The 19,421-nt window shown below is 39.9% G+C and overlaps 1 protein-coding gene across 1 annotated transcript in view; it reads left to right on the top strand.

Annotated features, from left to right (window-relative positions):
- iqgap2 (IQ motif containing GTPase activating protein 2) overlaps nucleotides 1-19,421 on the top strand; it is a 103,831-nt gene that overhangs the window by 69,661 nt on the left and 14,749 nt on the right. Inside the window, exons 26-32 of the mRNA XM_063018208.1 lie at nucleotides 229-453; nucleotides 1,888-2,028; nucleotides 2,986-3,070; nucleotides 3,202-3,434; nucleotides 8,660-8,792; nucleotides 14,353-14,455; nucleotides 16,823-16,964. Of these exons, the coding sequence (XP_062874278.1) occupies nucleotides 229-453; nucleotides 1,888-2,028; nucleotides 2,986-3,070; nucleotides 3,202-3,434; nucleotides 8,660-8,792; nucleotides 14,353-14,455; nucleotides 16,823-16,964 (1,062 nt within the window). The remainder of the gene's footprint in view (nucleotides 1-228; nucleotides 454-1,887; nucleotides 2,029-2,985; nucleotides 3,071-3,201; nucleotides 3,435-8,659; nucleotides 8,793-14,352; nucleotides 14,456-16,822; nucleotides 16,965-19,421) is intronic.

Below are 19,421 nucleotides of genomic sequence, written 5' to 3'. Positions count from 1 at the left end.
TGTGAGGCGACTGTGCTATTCACTAAGCCACCGTGCCACCCTATTGTACGATTAGCTTTATTTATTTTAGTAACCTTCAGCCTAATTTTACCACACATCTGGTTTTGTGTTCTCATGGACGTAGTTAAATAGTTCAGTGGTGCAACACATTTTAAACTGAGGCTAGATCTAGCAGAGCGTGTACATTCTTTTAAGAAACGTTGTAAACTGTTGTAATTACCCCGGCAGGTCAAAGGTGGACCAGATTCAGGATATCGTGACTGGAAATCCTACAGTCATTAAGATGGTGGTGAGCTTTAACAGAGGGGCTCGGGGTCAGAACGCTCTGAGGCAGCTCCTCTCGCCGGTGGTGAAAGACATTATTGCGGATAAGAGCCTGGGCATAAACACCAACCCCATAGACATCTACAAGGCCTGGGTCAACCAGGTAGAGTCGGCTTCTGGAGAGGCCAGGTCAGTGTTGGCATTTACAGATTTTTCTGTGTATGATTCTTCTGTTTTAGTTTAATGTTCTGTGGGAGATCTGTCCACAATGCAAAAAATATGTGGCCAATTTTACCAATTATTAGTATAATTAATTTCTGTAAATAATTACTAATTATTTCACAATTAATTATGTTGTCTGATCTAAAACAGTTGTTCTTGAGAAATACAAAATACCATTAAACGTTCATGGGATTTAAATAAGTATGTAAACCAGATGTAGGTGTACCAATTATTAAAAAGCACTTGGAAGTGAGTATAGTATTTTTTAAAGAACCTTAAAACAAACACACACATACACACACACGCACACCTAATCGTAACATTTTAAAGACATTAAATGTTTTAATTCTTAATTTAGCTACAAGAAGACAAATTCTTTAGAAGTGTACCTACTTTTTAGTGTGTAAGTACTGTTGTTACTTACAATACAAATTTAAATTCTGCAATGATCTGGTCACAGGAGGTCAAAAAGAATCAGTTCATGTGTTTATAAGTAAGTGGACGACACTGCTTTTTTTTAAAAGTTTGTCCTGTTAATGTTCCAAATGCCTCTGCTCAATCCTAAATCGATAGAATAATTCAATTCAATTCAACTTTATTGTCATTATACAATACGTGGTTGTACAGTTTAACGAAACACTGTCAGGTTACATCTCCAGTGTAGACGAAAGACAATAGTGCAAGACAAAAGACACAAAAAAGGTGCATAGACAAGACAAAGGTGCAAGGACAATGTGCATAGACATGTCTGAGGTAGTGAATTAGCAGCTTAGCTTTAAGTAAACAAAGTCCCAATAAAAGTGCAGGTGCAATGAGAGGTATGCTTATGTTCTGGTTGGAATTGTAGGAGTTACCAGTGTAACTGCCCATGGATAAAAACTGTTCTTAAATCTGGTGGTTCTGGCTCGGATGGTCCGGTACCTCTTCCCAGATGGACGTGGCTGGGGTGTGTGGGGTCAGAGGAAATGTTCCTGGCTTTCCTCAGACATCTTTTGCTGTAAATGTCCAGTATGGGTGGGAGTGCGGTTGCTGTGATTTGCTGGGCAGTTTTCACCACCCTCTGAAGGGCCTTGTGTTCAGCAGCAGTGGCACTACCATACCAGACTGTGATGCAGCTTGTCAGGATGCTCTCTACAGTCGATATGCAACAGACCATGTAACAGAATATAAAACAGTGTTTTGATTGAAAGATGTACTGCACACCGACAACACTACTAGCATAACCAGCTGTAAAGTATGGTGGAGGCACCATAATTTAAGTTTTTAGGCACTTATTCTGACTGAATACAATCTAAGCAGTCTCTGGGTTGCTATAATTTGATACATTTTAAACAGTGTTGATTTAAACTGGTGAGTCAATTTACTTGTTGTTTCTGTCCTTCATTTGCTTTTAACTTGTAGTAAGCTGCCATATGAGGTAACAGTGGAACAGGCTCTGTCTCATGAAGAAGTCAGGACTAGACTGGAATCATCCAATCAAACACTGCGCACCGTCACAGACAAAGTGCTCAGCTCCATCATGTCATCATTAGACACGATCCCGTAAGTATCGTATGCTGTTAGCTTAACATTGGCTTTATATGGGTTTGAATTTTGAATTTTTGAACTAGATGTTTTTTTTTTGTGTGTGTGAGGCGTCTATTTCGAAAACCTGATAATAAAGCAGGGTGGCATGGTCACCTTGCTCCAAGAAGTTACCAGGTTTGATTCCCAGTTGGAGCGGTCCAGGTCCTTTCTACACTGTGTTGAGTTTGCTTGTTCTCCCAGTGTCTGCATGGGTTTTCTTCTGGGTGCTTTGTGCAGGCCAGTGGGTAGGAGCCTGGTCACTCAGTTCGGAAATCGTACCCAAGCCTTTCTTGCTGTGAGGTGATAAAGCAACCCATTGTGCCACTGTGCTCCTATCCCCCTTCCCCACAGAAAAGTATATGAATAATAGTATATTTATTACTTAATATTTGTTTAATATATTTAATAATAAATAGTTCATTATTGATATTATTTAAAGAATATATTATTTTCTTTTCTAAATCAAGTCAAACATAGATTTGTAAATGATTTATGTAATGTTACAGGGCTTTAAAGGTTTAAGTATTTTTTTATTATATTTTATAATATATTGTTGAAAGCAATACAAATGCACTCTGTATTGTCCAGATCTGTTTAAATACATTAGAATTTTGCACTGTAGTAATCTAGTTTAAAACAGTATATTTATTAAAGTTTAAATCTACTCAAAATGTTAAATGCTTTGTGTTCTGCTTATGTCTGTTGTGGTATGTTCACCTAGAGGGCAGCATTGACTTTTAAACTGAAAAGCTGCAGCTCAACGGTCACAAAGCCCAATTAGTTGAATTTCTTGCATTATTCTTACTTTATTTTTACATTATCTGAAACGCACTGACTACATAGCCTACATATATTTGTTATATGTCTCTGGCCTGATGTTTTTTCTGATAAAATTGATTTATGCTCCTTATTTCTTTGTTTGTACGCCCACAGCTATGGCATGAGGTACATGGCTAAGGTACTGAAGGATACACTTCATGAGAAATTCCCCGATTCATCTGATGATGATCTACTAAAGGTCAGATGTAAAACTTATAAGTACAACTTCTTTGTAGAACTAGATGACATGTAGCCAAGTGATTTAATTTATTATAATATTTACATCAATTTGAATTGTTAAACCCTGCTTGTACTTTAACTTCGAAACAGATTGTTGGAAACCTGCTTTATTACCGGTACATGAATCCGGCTATCGTGGCTCCAGACGGGTTCGACATCATAGACATGACGGCAGGAGGGCAGCTGCATTCAGAACAGAGGAGGAATTTGGGCTCTGTGGCGAAGATGCTGCAGCACGCCGCCGCCAACAAACTGTTTGAGGGCGAGAGTGACCATCTCACACCCATGAACAACTACATCTCCTCTACCTATCAGAAATTCAAGTGAGTATTTACTTTTAGGTAAGGGATTGTAAATGGTTTTTGGGTCGTTACAGCACAGGACTTCAAATCTGGTTAGCTGAGCTGCTCGCTACTTAAAATATTAGTTATATCCCTAAATTACAGAAGATTTAATGGTAACGAAGCACAATCAGAATGATTACTGATACATTATAAAGTTTAACTACTAAAATAATTCACTTATATAACAATATAATTTTGAGACTTAAACCGGGGAAGCCCCACCACGCCAGTTACCACTGTTGAGCCCCTGAGCAAGGCCCCTCAACTTTAATTTACATTTTCATTTACATTTTCAGCATTTCGCAGACGCTTTTATCCAAAGCGACTTACACAATGAGCAGAGCACGATGAGCAATTAAGGGTTAAGGGCCTTTCTTAGGGACCCAACAGTGGCAACTTGGTGGTGGCGGGGCTCAAACCAGCAACCTTCTGCTTACTAGTCCAGTACCTTAACCACTGAGCTATCACTGAGCTATCACTGGCCCTATCACTTTAATTGCTGAAATTGTATTGCTGAAATTGTATTCAGTTATAAGTGTGAGTCGTGGGCACTCAGGTGGTGCAGAGGTAAAACACACTAGCACACCAGAGCTGACATTTTGAACTTGTCGTTTCGAATCTCAGCTCCGCTATCCGGCAGGCTGGGCGTCTACATGAACAGCGATTGGCCTGTTGTTCATAAAGGGTGTCAGCTGAACAGGACTTCATAACTGATTCAATTACAACCTTTGCTGGCAGATTGATGGCACCTGCACAGAGGTGGGGAATAATGCGTTGATCAGGGTGTGGCTCTCCGTAGACAAAGCTGATCTGCATATGAACTCGCCTGGTGCAGGTGAAAAGATGCAGTCGGCTACTGCACACGTGTCGGAAGGGGAGTGTGTCAGTCATGGCTCTCCTCAACATCAGTGGAGAGGAACATAATACAACTGGGTAATTGGATACGCTAAAGTCGGGAGAAAAATGGGAGAAAATGCATAAACAAAATAATAAAAAATAGTAATAATAATTATTGTGAGTCGCTTAGAATAAAAGCATCTACTAAAAGCCACAAATGTAAATGTAAACCTAATGTCCTTTTTAGCTTTTTAGCAGTTTGCTAGCCTGCTGTTACAGGATGGTGGATGGACGTGAAAAAAAATATTGAAAATATACAATATAGTAAACAATAGTTTATGCATTCACTCTAAATGTATATATTTTGTTAATTTCTTTAAATATGGAAAAAAATGAAAGCAATGTGATGCAGTCAGGGAAGAAACTGAAACTAAAACAAGACTACAACAGTACAACAGTTTGAAGGGCAGTTGTAGCCTAGTGGTTAAGGTACTGGACTAGTAATTAAAAAGGTCGCTGGGGTCGCTCAGGTGGCACAGCGGTAAAGTGCACGCTGTTCACCAGAGCTGAGATCTCGAATACATTGTTTTGAACTTCGGCTCTGCCTGCCGGCTGAGGCTGAGTGGCCACTTGAACAACGATTGGCCTGTTGTTCAGATAGTAAGTAAGTAAGTAAGTAAATTTTATTTATAAAGCACTCTTAAAACAACTTACGTTGCCCAAAGTGCTGTACATCGAATAAGCATACATAACACAACAATATATTAAAAAAGTAAGAACCAAATAAAAATACAGAGTAAGAGACAAAATAAAACAGATACAAATAGACTAAACAATTAAAATTAACACAGCTCCTCACTGTTCAAATGCCAGCTTATAAAGGAATGTTTTTAGTAGTGATTTAAAAACAGCGGCCGAAGGTGCTTGTCGAATATTAGGAGGTAGAGTGTTCCATAGCCTCGGAGCATAAACTGCAAATGCACGATCACCTTTTAGCTTCAAACGAGCCCTAGGAACAGTCAACAAGTTCTGAGTGGCTGATCTTAAAGATCGCTGTGCGGTTGCGGGAGAAAGCATACCACTGAGATAAGCCGGGGGTTGACCATTAAGCGCTTTAAAAAACAAATAAAAGCACTTTAAACTGAATCCTGTGCTGAACAGGCAGCCAATGTAGTGAGGCAAGGACTGGTGTAATATGGTTTCTTTTCTTGGTATTAGTCAGTAACCTTGCTGCTGCATTCTGGACTACCTGCAAGCGCCGCAACAGAGACTGACTAATCCCAATATACAGAGAATTACAGTAGTCAATTCTTGCAGAAATGAATGCATGAATAACTTTTTCCAGGTCAGAATAGCAGAGAAAAGGCTTAATCTTCGCAATATTTCTGAGCTGGAAGAAGCTATTCCTTACCACAGAGTTGATTTGTTTATCAAATCGGAGGTCAGAGTCAAAGATAACACCAAGATTTCTCACAGATGTTTTGACACATGTAGACAAGTGACCAAGGTTATTGGAGACACTATTGATGTGATGAGGACCCCCAAAAACGATAACCTCTGACTTGCTTTCATTCAGCTGAAGAAAATTGATAGGGGTGGGATTAAGCCGGATGGGGACTCTCTCTCAGACTAGTGCGATTACGACCTCTGGAGTGCGGTAGAGGGTGTGGCTCTCTGTACACAGCTCTGTACTGCATTGCACTCGTCAAGTGTAGGTGTTAAGATGTTCGATTGCTGTGCACGTGTCGGAGGGGGCGTGGAGCAGCCTCGTCCTCCCCAGTCAGGAGCAGGGACCAGCATTAGTGAGAGGATGATTGACGGGCAGAAAATTGGAGGATGCGCTAAAGTGGGAGAAAAAAGGGAGGGGAAAAAAAAATAAAAGGTCGCTGGGTTAAGCCTCACCACTGCCTGGTTGTCACTGTTGGGCCCTTGAGCAAGGCCTTTAACCCTCAATTGTTTGGACAATATACTGTTACAGCACTGTTATTAGTCGCTTTAGATAAAAGCGTGTGCTTAATGCTAAAAATGTAAATGTACAATGATTTGAAACACAAAATCAACTTCAACAAGTGCTGCCTAACTTCTTTGGAATGGCCCAGCAATGTCTTTAAAGCATTGTCCCTGATAAAAGGCTGTATGTCTCAAAGTACTGACCTGGGTTGTACAATACAATACAATGTATTTTACCCACAAATCAGTGCTGCTACTGTAAAAATGGAATTGATGCTGAAAGGAAAACGGTTGGCTTTGCGTTAAAAGTGTGGCATCAGCAAACAGGAGGGGGGGGGGGGGGTCGGGGGGTCACCGGTTTGGTGTGTGTGTGTGTGTCTGTGTGCTTATGCTTATATGTGGAATGTGAGGTTATACACAGGGGCCCAGATTTTCAGTCAGCTCTATTACTGCTCATCCTGCATGAGTCATACTTACTGGAAATCCCCAAAATTAGAATTACTGGCCTTTTTGGATCTACAGAAAACTTTACAACGATAATTCTTCTAGGAATGTAATAATACAATTATTATTATTAATAAAGCATTATTGTTATTGCAGTTATTATTAGTAGTATTATTATACAGAAAAAAAACAAAGGAAAAAAGCGCCTACATAAAGTGGGGGCCAAAATTTGAGGTCCTGGGTTCGATCCCCAGGTGAAGCGGTCCGGGTCCTTTCTGTTTGGAGTTTGCATGTTCTCCCAGTGTCTGTGTGGGTTTCCTCTCACAGTCCAAAGTCTTGCAAGTGAGATGAATTGTAGACACTAAACTGTCCATGACTGTGTTTGACATTAAACTTGTGAATTAATGGATCTTGTGTAAGGAGTTTGAAGTGAAAAGAATTGGATGACTTATTCAGTATTCAGTTTGAACACGTTTATATTAGCGGATGAGTAGATGCATATTCAACGTGCTTCTGTGAACAAATACTCCAACTCAGTCATCTAATCAAGTACGTCAATATGAAGATAAACTCTAAAGATAAAGATAGACTCTAAAGACTCTGAAGAAAATCTGACCTACTGTACAAAAGAATGGACAAGGTCAGTTTCAGAAATGTGCTTATTGCTTTTCAGCAGTGCCAAACACTAAGGAGGTCTGAAATGTACGCTATGTTGTTTTTTTCTGACTTGGAATTAAATACACTGTATTCGTGTATTCATATTTCTAGAAAAATGCTAAATAGAACCTTGCTCGTCTTAATCTTCCACCCAGAACTTAATGAAGACAGGTATCAAAGCTATTCTCTGTACTAGCACCCAACAGTCTGTTTGTACATCTCTCTTACCATCTTTAAAAAATGCTCTGCCATCTAACAGGCTGGGCACCTACATGAACAACGATTGGCTGATGCAATTACGACCTCTGCTGACATAGTCGAGGGAGAATGCGTTGATCAGGGTGTGGCTCTCCGTACACAAAGCTGATCTGCATATGAACCCGCCTCGTGCAGGTGAGGAGATGCAGTCGGCTACTGCACACCTGTCGGAGGGGGCGTGTGTTAGTCATGGCCCTCCTCAACCAGAGTGGAGATCAACATCAGTAGAGAGGAAGCGTAATGCAATCGAGTAATTGGATACGACCAGATTTGGAGGAAAATTGGGAGCACTTCCATTGATTCATCATTCATTCATTCATTGTCTGTTTTATCACAGCTTTATCCTATTCAGGATCGCGGTGGGGCCAGTAATGGGTGGGGCCTATTCCCGGGACAGTTGGCCAGTACATCACAGAGCATGAGAACTAACATGCACTTAATAATCTTCTACATGAGATGTTAAAAGATCTTCTATCTTTACTTTGGCTCTAACAGGGTTTTAGCAGATTTGTATTCTTGGACTGTTGTCTACATGAATTAGAGAAAATGAGATCATGTTTACTGAGGAAGCACTTCTGTAAGTCTGGCTGGGATAGGAGCACCTGCTAAATGCCTTACATGTAGATTTATTGTTCACTAGTGGCCTAAGACTTCTGGCAGAGAGAAAAAAAGGAGAAATTAGTCTACAAAATATAAGCCTATGGCACTTAGAGATTAGTGTTGAGGTGGGAATGTAAAAATTGTTTATGAATTTATTATTACTGCTTTGTAACGGCCGTGATTTGCTCTTGTGTCAATGAACTCACAATCGGAGCTTCTGTGTAATTAGTTCAATCAGTACAATCAGGAAGTGGTTTCAGAGAATGGACAAATAAACAAAACACAGTATGTTTTAAATGCATGTGTGGTAAAATTGAAAATAGTCAAACATCACTAAATTCATATAAAATTGCAGATACATGAAAGTGTAGGTAATACTGTGGACACACAAAGCGTAATTATGAATATATTCCTTCGTTTATGTAGCATTGACTGAGATATCTGGTGTTATTTTACAGAGCATTCTTCCAGGCTGCCTGTGATGTCCCAGCTCCAGAAGAGAAGTTTAACGTGGATGAGTATTCTGATATGGTGACACTCAGCAAACCAGTCATCTATATCTCTGTAGAGGAGATCATCAACACTCATTCAGTAAGATAAACATGAGCTCCACAATGAAAAATGTTAAATCGCTAAACACAAACCATAGATTTTGAATAGCTGTGAATTATAAAGGGCCTTGCACATAACCCATAACATTTAAACTTGTAGAGATCCATTGACTAGTAAAATCCCTTAGACAGAATGACACCCAGATTTTTATTAATGCCCATGTTGGCTGCATTTAACACAGGTACTACAGGAACTACCATCAGCCCAACATTTACTTTGTTCTTGATTGTGATATGCCAATTGTAAAATAAGCACTGCCATGCACATTTTTGGTCCTAATGTTTTGACTCAGCAGTGCAAATGTATTTGATTTATGTATATTGTTGACCCAGTAGGTTTTGAAAGTGTCTTCCAGTCATTCCGTCATGAAAAGGGTCTAAGTCTAGGTAATCATTTGACTTCAGCTCTATGTATTGAGCACTAATCTTAAGTGTAAGCATTTTTGCCGAATCATGACTCAGTGAAACCAGTAAACTAGAGAAAACAGGCAGAGATTAGCATTACAGTTTGCTAACCGGGTCCATGTGTGTAGAAGTGACATAATGTCCCAGGCAGCACAAGTGATTCACAAATTCTGCCATCATCTTATTCATGTATAATCTCACCACTCACTTTTTTCTTTTTATGTGTTTCACAGACAATGAATTCTGCATTATGTGATGTGATTCTCATCACAATTAGTATAATAGACACATTTTCTAATAACATACAGTTTAAGTCAAACCACATGTCTTTACCTTGAGTGTCTTGATTGACACGCGAGGCGCCATAGAGCCACTGACCTGGCCGGGTGTCCACACACAAACACAGTTAGCTGTGTTTGAAGGAGGGAGGGTCAGATAGGGTCTCCAGATAGGGCTGCTGCTACTATATGTGATCTCCGGGACTGGTCCAGGCATCTGTGTGAGTCACATGGAGTTTACCATGGCTCTTTGTACACAATACGGCTCTGTGTGGGAACACAATACTGGCAGGTGATAAGAAGTGGCTACAGATTGGACACGTGTCTGAGGGACATGTGGTGATCCGGCTTTCCTTGATCAGATCGGGGGTTTTGCAAGCAGCACAGTTGGGAATTGGAAATGACTAGACTGAGATAAAGGGGTAAAATACTAAAAGGCTTTATGGTGTTTGTTTCATTTGATAATATATGTATATACATTCGGTCATCATGACAACTTTATAACATCTATCTTGATGCAACAACACACTGGTGTGAAATTATTGCCAAAAGTATTTGGACACCTGATTAACATCCCCTTGTTAAATATCCCATTTCATAAACAAATGGTATTAAAACAGAGTGGCCTCTATGTGATCTTTTCAGCTAGAACAACAGTATTGTTTTAGTCTCACCAGACCTGCAAGTATGTATGTGGGAATTTGTGCCTATTCAGTCAAAAGTGCATTTGTAGGCCGCTCATGTGGCGCAGTGGTAAAAACACACGCTGGAACACCAGAGCTGGGATCTCGAATACATCGTATCGAGGCTCAGCTCTGCCAGCCGGCTGGGCTAAGCAGCTACATGAACAACGATTGGCCTGTTGTTCAGATAGGGGTGGGATATTATTGCAGGATAAGGACTCTGTCATAACTAATGCAATTACAACCTTTGCTGGCTGATTGACGGTGCCTGCACAGAGATGGGAAAAAAGTGCTGTCGGGGTGTATCTCTCCGTACACAGTGCTGATCCACATTGCACTTGTGTAGGTGACAAAATGTATACTGAATCAGAACGGGGGCTGGCATTGGTGGAGAGGAAGCATGACGCAATCGGGCAACTGGATGCACTAAAAGGAAGAAAAAGGGGATAAAATGCATAAACAAAATATAAATATATATATATTTAAAAAAGGGCACTGATGTTGGTCAAGAAAGCCTCAGTTCCACAGTCATGCTGGCACAGGAAGAGGCTTTCCCTAAACTGTTGCTGCAAAGTTGGAAGAATACTATTTCCTTTATATTATTGATTTATTACACCTTTTAGCAGTTGTTGCTGAAACACAGGAATTCAAAAATTTGAAGCGTTGTCCCAATACTTTTGTTCTAATTGTGTACCAAGAGTGTTTGAATTGATTTATTGATTGATTGATTGCTTGATTACTTTATTGATCCACAAAGGGAAATTGCAGTGTTACAGCAGCAATTCACAAACATCACAAGCATCACACAAAACATGTTAATGTAGTGCAAAAATAATAATAATAAATAAAATAAAAAATTTAAAAAGCAATTTAATGTATGAAATGTAATTCAAAAATATGATATAAAATCTAAAACGTATAAATATAAGAATATAAAAACATATAAAAAATAACCAAAAAATTGGTAAGCCTAAAAGGTGCAGTTTAAATACATTATGGATGCAATTGTGCACTCTGCAAAAAAACAGTACCATGTGTAAATGTGCATATCAAATAGTACTGGGTTCTACATGCTTTGCGTCCTCTTCTTGAATATGTTCCTCTCACGCACTTACTCACTCACTTTCTTAACCGCTTCTCCAATCAGGGTCATGGGGGGGGGGAGCTGGAGCCTATCGCAGCTTTTCAGTGGGCGCAAGTCACACTGTAACACCCTGGACAAGGCGCCAGTCTCGCAGGGCAGACACACATACACAAATCTCCATTTAACCTGACTGCATGTTTTTGGACTGTGAAAGGAAACCGGAGCTCCCGCAGGAAACCCACCCAGACACGGGGAGAACATGCAAACTCCACACAGAAAGGACCCAGACCCCTGAAGGCCCTGTATTATGTAATCTTTTGGAAAAGAGAAACAAGCTTATGTTGCTCACAGGAAAGAAAGTGTTTCTACAGAGCTGCTCATGGGAAACTTGTTGCCGGGCTGCTACACAGCAGTAATATAGGAAAGGCTCTTAGGTTTTCTCTTAGGAATTTGCAAGGCGGTGTCTATGCATCCTCCTGGAAGCCAAATGGATAAACAGCAATCTGATGTCTTGGAAACAGTCATCACGTCTCCTCCCAAAGCTGCAAAAGAAGCATGCTGACTACTTCCGAAAACAAAACACTAGTCGAGGTCATGAAGCAAAATGCAAAAATGCACATTCGCTATGTAGAGAAGGAAATGTTCTTAATTATTTTGATAACTATTTGTTTAGGAGAAGGTCTTTATATCTCTTAGATCTTGGAAAAGCAAATAACACCAAGCCAAATGACTGTTTTTTTGCAATGTCATGAGAAGCGAGAACGGCCTGCTGTTTCTCTGGAAGTGTTTTTGTCCAGTGGATCAAAAACAGCCCTCTATAAAGTGCTGAAACCTCGTACTTGGCTCACCTCTTTGCTCCAGACTTCCCCACTGCTGACTTAGATAACAGAACTTTCACCACTTATTGTCAGAGATAAACCAGTGCTGAATCTGTTTTTAATAAAGTTTGGAAAATTAAAGAACCAGAGATCACTCTGTCCACCTCTTCTGAGGAATGTCTGGAGCTACTACAGACGCGTGTTGTGTTTTGCTTGAAGGAGTGGCGGCTCATGGTGTCAGGGCTTCACGCAGGCAGTGTATAGCCAGAGGGTTCCAGGTTTGATCTCAGTATGAGTGCTAAGGATGTTGTCCTGTGAGGGTGTTTGTCTAGACGCGGGAGGTTTTGTTTAGGTGTGATGCGTAAAAGCATCTGATTTCATGCTTTCCTAATGTTAAAACATCAAGAGATCTTCTACTCCAGTGTCATTGGCTGAGTATGAGAGAAATCCTACAAAACGTGTGCACAGGAAGACACGCATTACACATAGACTTCCAGTTTTTTTATAGACTGAAATGAGTTTATATAGTTAATGTGTACGTGAGAATGTGAGACAATGTCCAAGCTTAGTTGAATTTTAATGGTAGAGCATGAAGAGAATTATTTACGAGCATAGCCCAGAACCAAGTTAATAATTAGGGTGTTGGGATTGTTAGCATTCAGAGGGAAAATGAAACCTGTTAAATAGGTGCTGTGGTTAACTATTGCTGAAATAAGTACCTCTGTTGCAACACAGAGGCGGGAGGAGAATTACAAGTCACCAAAAGTTTATGGACACCTTAAAATTTCTTAACACATACTGTGAAACATGTAAAGGCAGAAAAACCCTGGACAGGGTACCAATCCAACGCAGGGCTTCACCAATCATGCCTTCATATACAACTAGCCAGCCAATAGCACCACTGAGATTTGAACCCATATCTTTATTAATTGCTTAATTGCTGTGTCACCCAAGCACCTATGAAACATAATGCACAAAATTGTGCAAAGCGCACAAAATCTATTGTGGTCATGGCAGTTTTATCAATTTTACCACTCACAGTATGACTTATCAGTGCAATTGTCACATCTTATGTATCTATTAAGTGACAGAATTATTCAGTAAGGTACACTGTCAATCACATTATTATGACCACTTCCTACTTTCATGAAGGAAGTCATGTTTTGTGAGCTGGCTTGGTGGGTATACAAGGTGTGGAAAGCACTCTCGACCGATTTAGGGTATGAATCCATCCTTGCAGATCATGTACACCCATACATGCTGATTTGTCTTCCCTGGCCGGATGGGATCTTCCACCAAGACAATGTGACATGTCACATGGCTAGAAATGTCCGACATTGATCGGAAGAGCATGACCAAGACTTCCAAGTACTACCCTGCCCCCTAATTCCACAGACTTGAACTTAATTGAGCATCTGTGGTGCCACCTCGATGGTCGTGTTTGCTCTATGGATCCTCCCTCACGCACCCTCCAGAAGCCTCCAGAAGCTGTGGGATGCACTGCAGTCAGCATGGCTCCAGATACCTGTGACAACCTACCAGGACCTTATTGAGTCACTCCCAGCCCGTCTAGCTGCTGTCCGTGCTGCACGCGGCAGTTACTCTGGATATTAGCTGGTGGTTATAATACCGTGACTCGACCGTGTATAATCTGTTGCACAATTTGCCCCATGCACTTATTCTAATAAATTTGTTACTATGAGGAAGGAGAATATAGTGATTAAGCCCGACTGCTACTTTCGCCAGGCTCTGCTGTCTGCTCACGGGGCGCCGCACAATGGCTGATCCTGCACTCTGACCCCAGCTTCCAGACAAGCTGGGATATGCAGCAAAACAATTTAATTGTACTGTACATGTGTATATGTATATTCTTCTCTTCGTCTAAAGCCATTTAATAGCTGTTTTATTTGCATTTGGCTTATTTTAACATCTAATATAGCTTTTTAGGAATTTATTTCCCACAGATTTGGCTGGGTTGTAACTGTAACAGTATTTCCATTTGCACACACATGCAGTAATTGTTTTTGCTTTTAATAAGGGCACTTACATCCTGCTGATCAAACAACACATTCCTTAAACGTGTGTGTCTGTTTAGTTCATCTAATCTCTCTAAAAGATCTGAACTCACATTAGATATTGATGAAATTGCATCTGTGGAACTTCATTTGCACCTTATTTTTAGGTTCTTGTATATATTATTGCACTAAAATCTTTAGAATATCTTCCTCACAGAGAATGTATGTATGATTTTACTTTTTAATTTATTGAACAGCTTGTGTTGGAGCATAAGGAGGCCATTGCACCAGAGAGTAATGATCTACTGCATGAGCTCCTGGATGACCTGGGAGATGTTCCTGACCTGGAATTACTTGTGGGTAAGTTCTATCCACAATAAAACGGTTCACTAAGAAGGCGTAAATAAACATATGCTAAGCTGTAAACCCTAATAACATTCATTACACATTTTCTGTAAGATTTTTTGGCTATTTTATTTATGCATCTTTTCTCCAATTTGTCAATTCGCCTTCTGCTGCTAAAGACTCCGGTCGTGTCCGAGGAGGGTATTTTTTGCCTGCCTCACGCTCCCTCCGATGCGTCCACCGACCCCTTCTTATTAAATTCATACGTGAGGCCAGTATTCATGTGCTGAGAGCCAAGCACTGATCTCTGTGCTCCTCCACTTTCTATACAGGCGCTTCCGGCTACTAACCAGGGTCCTTGCACAGCGTCGATGCACACTAGGGGGCGCCCAACCAACCGGTTCGAACTCAGGGAGTTTAGAATCCGAGCACTGGTGTGCTAGCGGATTATCCCACTATGCCACCTGGGTGCCAGAATTTTAAGCAGGCTAGATTTAGATGCTGTTATATGAAAAACGACATAAAATGATAAACTTGGTGTAGTGCAGTGTTACCACCCTAAAGTTCAATAAGCTTCTGTAACACATTTTAGGACAAAGGCACAGGAGAGGTGAGTGCAAGTTACTTATGCCATAGGCAGTAACACACCCCTTTAGCCCCTAGCTTTAAAACTTTGGGTTGGTAACAATTAGGATGGCAGTTTTTCAGTGGCCGGAAGAACATGGCGTGAGAAAATGTTTAATGTGGGCTCCTCAACCAACAGCACATGTTTTCACTTGGCACCTAAATTGAGCTTGATAGAGAGATAGATAGGTAGAGAGCTTGACTGAGAGAGATAGAGAGAGAGGTACTTTAGTAATTTCGCAGGAAATTAAGGGCCAAGTTGTTGATATGGCTTCCGCTGTGTGTAGCGGAAAACTGTGTTTCCTGACAAGTCTTTTCCAAAGTATTCCCAAGACCACGTGATTGTAATAATTACTAAGGAATGTGCCATATAAGTGTGCCCCTTACACACTGAGATTTATGTAGTGCCTTTAAATCTTTTAATAATGTTATGTACTGTAGATCATGAATCCCTAAATTCCTTGCAGTTATGCATTAAGTAATGTTCTTAAAAAGTGGGACAGTGGTAGCATAGTGGGTAGAGCTTTTGGCTATCAACCGCAAGCCACTCAGCCATCCAGCCACTGTTGGGCCCTTGAGCAAGGCCCTTGACCCTCTCTGCTCCAGGGCGCCATACAATGGCTGACCTTGCGCTCTGACCCCAGCTTCCAGACGAGCTGGGATACGCGTAAAAAGAATTTAATTGTACTGTACACTGGACACATGTTATATGTCTATCTGACAAATGAAGGCATTCTATCCTATAAATAGAGACAGATCACTGCTTTCTGTTTTTATTGCATTTAACTTACTGTCCCAACTTTTTGGAATTGGGATTGCACTTGTTTGTTGGTTGTTGTGTTTTATATACTGTAAAAGGGAGTATTATTATAATAGGGCATCACCATTATCTGATTCTCCTCTTTATTATGCACCATACATTTACAGTAGGAGACAGATCTGGCCTTCAGGCATGCCAGTCAAGCACATGCACTCTATGTCTATGAAGCCACAATGTTAAAGTGCATGCAGAATGTATCGTCTGCATGTGCCTCTGCAAAATCCCAATATTTGCTTCCAGGTCAATGGTACCATCACATATATGCAAGTCAGCCATTCAGTGCTTATTGATGCACTCCCATACCAAAACACATATTGGTTTTTGCACCTTTTGCTGATAACTGTCTGGATGGTCCACAGTCTGTTTTTCTTGAAAACAAGCTGACACATGGATTTATCTGACTACAGCACACATTTCCACAGTTGACCCATCTAAGATCCCCTACACAAACAGTGATTTCTGTGGATTTCTTGAATCTTTTCACAATATTATGCACGGTAGATGGTAAAAGACCTAAATTATTTGCAATCTTCTTTAGAGAAATGTTCTTTTTGAGTTGATTGCCAGTTTTCTCACAGTGTTTAGAACAAAGTGGAGGGCCACGACTTATCTTTGCTTGCAAAAACTAAGCCTTTGGTGTTTCCTTCATTTATAACCATTAATGATCTCCTCACCTGTTACTAATTCACCTGATTATTGTGGAATGGTGTAATATTCAATATACTTATGACTATTATTTTACCCCTTCTCAATTTTTTCGGTGTGTATATATGTACAGTATATACCTACCATACACACAAACTTTGTGAGTATACAGTTACCTACTGTAGCCTATCTGTTGCTCACACACCCACACACACACTAGTAAGTTGCATTAGTACTTATGAGCAGAAGTACAAGTAGCATAAATAACCAGTAATCCTTTTTTCGTTATCCAGGTGAAGGTGCTGTGGATCCAAAAGATCCCAACAAAGAGAACACACTGAGTCAGCTGGCCAAAACTGAGATCTCCCTCACACTCACCAACAAGTTTGAGCTGATGGATGGTGATGACATAAACATGAAGGGACTGCTGACGAAGTAAGTCAAGTCACAATAGTTTTATTTTATTTAACTTATAATATTCATTAGTAAATAGAAATCTGACTGCAGTTATTACATTTATATATTTATTTAGATACATTAGGAATTGAATATATTCACCCCCCACCTTAAAAGGTATTATAATGATGTGTAAAGAACTGAATAACAACATTTAGTTCCCTTGGTAAAAACTTAGTGGAACATCCTTTTGCCTTGATGACCTCTAATAAACAATATTGTGCTAAAGCTTCTAACATCTGGAATCGTGTTGAATCTTCCACCATTCTCCTTGTTGAAAACTTCCAGTTCATTGAGTTTAATTGCTTTTGTGCTGCAGCTGCTTTCTTTAAATCCCACCAAGTATTTTCTATAGGACACTGAAATGGCCACTATAGGATTTTCCAGGACTGATTTCATAACCAAGCTTTGGTTGACTTGGAAGTGTGCTTGGGATCAATGTCTTGCTATGAAGTACAATTACCACCAAGGTTCAGGTTTGCTGCTGCACTATAAGTTGGGAACTGTCAGACAATACTCCCAACTGTGTCAGTAGAAACGTTAAATGTTTTGGAAATCTTCTTATACCCACTGTCCTTTTGGTGCAATTAAGTGATTTCCTCTTTCAGCTTGTGACAGACCCAGATCCACTTTTCACCATGGTTAGAACACATCTTAAATAATTGAATTTAATAATTGAATCTCTGGGTAATGGTTATGTAACTCAAAACTCAAGGCTCGTTATTGCATTTCCAGTGATTGTCATGTAACCCAATCATGTTATAACCCAACAAAGTGGCTGTTAAGTGTATATACAAAACCCATTTCCGAAAACGTTGGGACATTGTGTAAAGTGCAGTAAAAATAAGAATCTGTGATTTGATATTTCTCTTAAGCCTTTATTTAATTGACGAAAGTTTTCATTGATCAACATTCACATTTACTTTTGATGCCTGAAACACACTACAAAAATTGGGATGAGGTCAAATAGGAGTAGAAAGTTTATAGAATATTTAAGTTACAGTGTTCTGAAACATTCCACCATAAGCAGGTGAATTGGTAACAGGTGAGGGAACCATGGTTGGTTATGAAAGGAGGATCCACCAAAGGTTCAGTCTTGATGTAAGTAATGATAGGTCATGGCTCACAACTGACGATCAATGCTAGCTAATTAAGTCTTTCACCATCTACTGAACAGATGTGGTGAATCTGGAGAGATCTCAGTCTGTGCAAGGCAAAGCCAGAAATCACTGTTGAATGTGCGTGATCTTTGAGCTCTCAGACTCAGATTTCATGAGAATCCGTCATGCAACTGTGATAAATATAACTACATGAGCTCAGGAATACTTAAGAAAACTACTGTTACTTAACACAGTCCGCCGCTGCATCAAGAAATACAACTTAAAACTATATTACTCAAAGTAAAAGCCATATATTAATAAAAAAAAAGATTCTGTGGGCCCAAGCTCATCTCAGATGAGTCCATGGTTTAGAATAAAAGGACTATCAAGACTGTAATCAATGAATGGTTCAAAAGCTAACATCTGTTATGGTACAGGAATGCATCAGTGTACATGGTATTTGTGCCTTGCATACGTGTGAAGGTACCCCTGACAGAGGTACATATTAGGATCACATGCATCTTGTTAGTCCATGATTATTTCAGCAAGGCAAAGCAAGGCCTCATTTATTATGCACTAAAAAAGTAGACACAGAATGTGTGTGCTTGACTGGCCTGCCTGCAGTCCAGATCGGTTTCCTGAAAGTGTATAGAGCATCATAAAGAGGAGAATCTACTGCTCTTATATCTGAACAATTAGTGTCCTTAGTTCCCAAACCATTACAAAGTCTCAGTAATAGGAAATGTGATGAAACAGATGTGTTAAAATGAGTGTGTAGCAGGCATCAAATACTAAATGTGTTTATATTTAAAACAATGATCAGTAAAAACACTAGTTACTTTTGTCAGTTTAATAAAGATTCAAGAGAATTAAGAAATCACAGATCCTTTTTAATTGCCTTTTACAGAACGTCCCAACTTTTCTGGAAATGGGGTTTATATAACTGATGAAGTGCTAGCTCAGTGTAGAACTGTTGTTTTTTTTAACTGTTGTGCTCATTGTTTTTATAATGTTATTCTTCCTTTCCTATTCCACTATCTCTCTCAGACCATGGTGGGAAGTGATGCACAAGCTGCTCGTATCTCTTCCGCTGTTTAAATTAGCGTTCTCTGATGTTCGTTGTATTCTTTCGTCAAGTCATGCAAAAGTTCCACTGTTTAGTATGTCTTTGTGTTTGCCTTAAAAAGTATTAACTCAGTATTAAGACATTTTGACACGGTTTAGTACTTGTGGCATCCAGTAGTGTCCAGTTTGATTAATTTGGCACAACATGAAAGGCCGACACACAAAGTGCTGCCAAGAACAGTAATGTGAATCAGCTTTGATGTGTTGTGTT

This window comes from Trichomycterus rosablanca, chromosome 21, assembly GCF_030014385.1.
Source record: "Trichomycterus rosablanca isolate fTriRos1 chromosome 21, fTriRos1.hap1, whole genome shotgun sequence".
Taxonomy (NCBI): Eukaryota; Metazoa; Chordata; class Actinopteri; order Siluriformes; family Trichomycteridae; genus Trichomycterus; species Trichomycterus rosablanca.
This window is presented reverse-complemented; position numbering and strand designations above follow the sequence as displayed.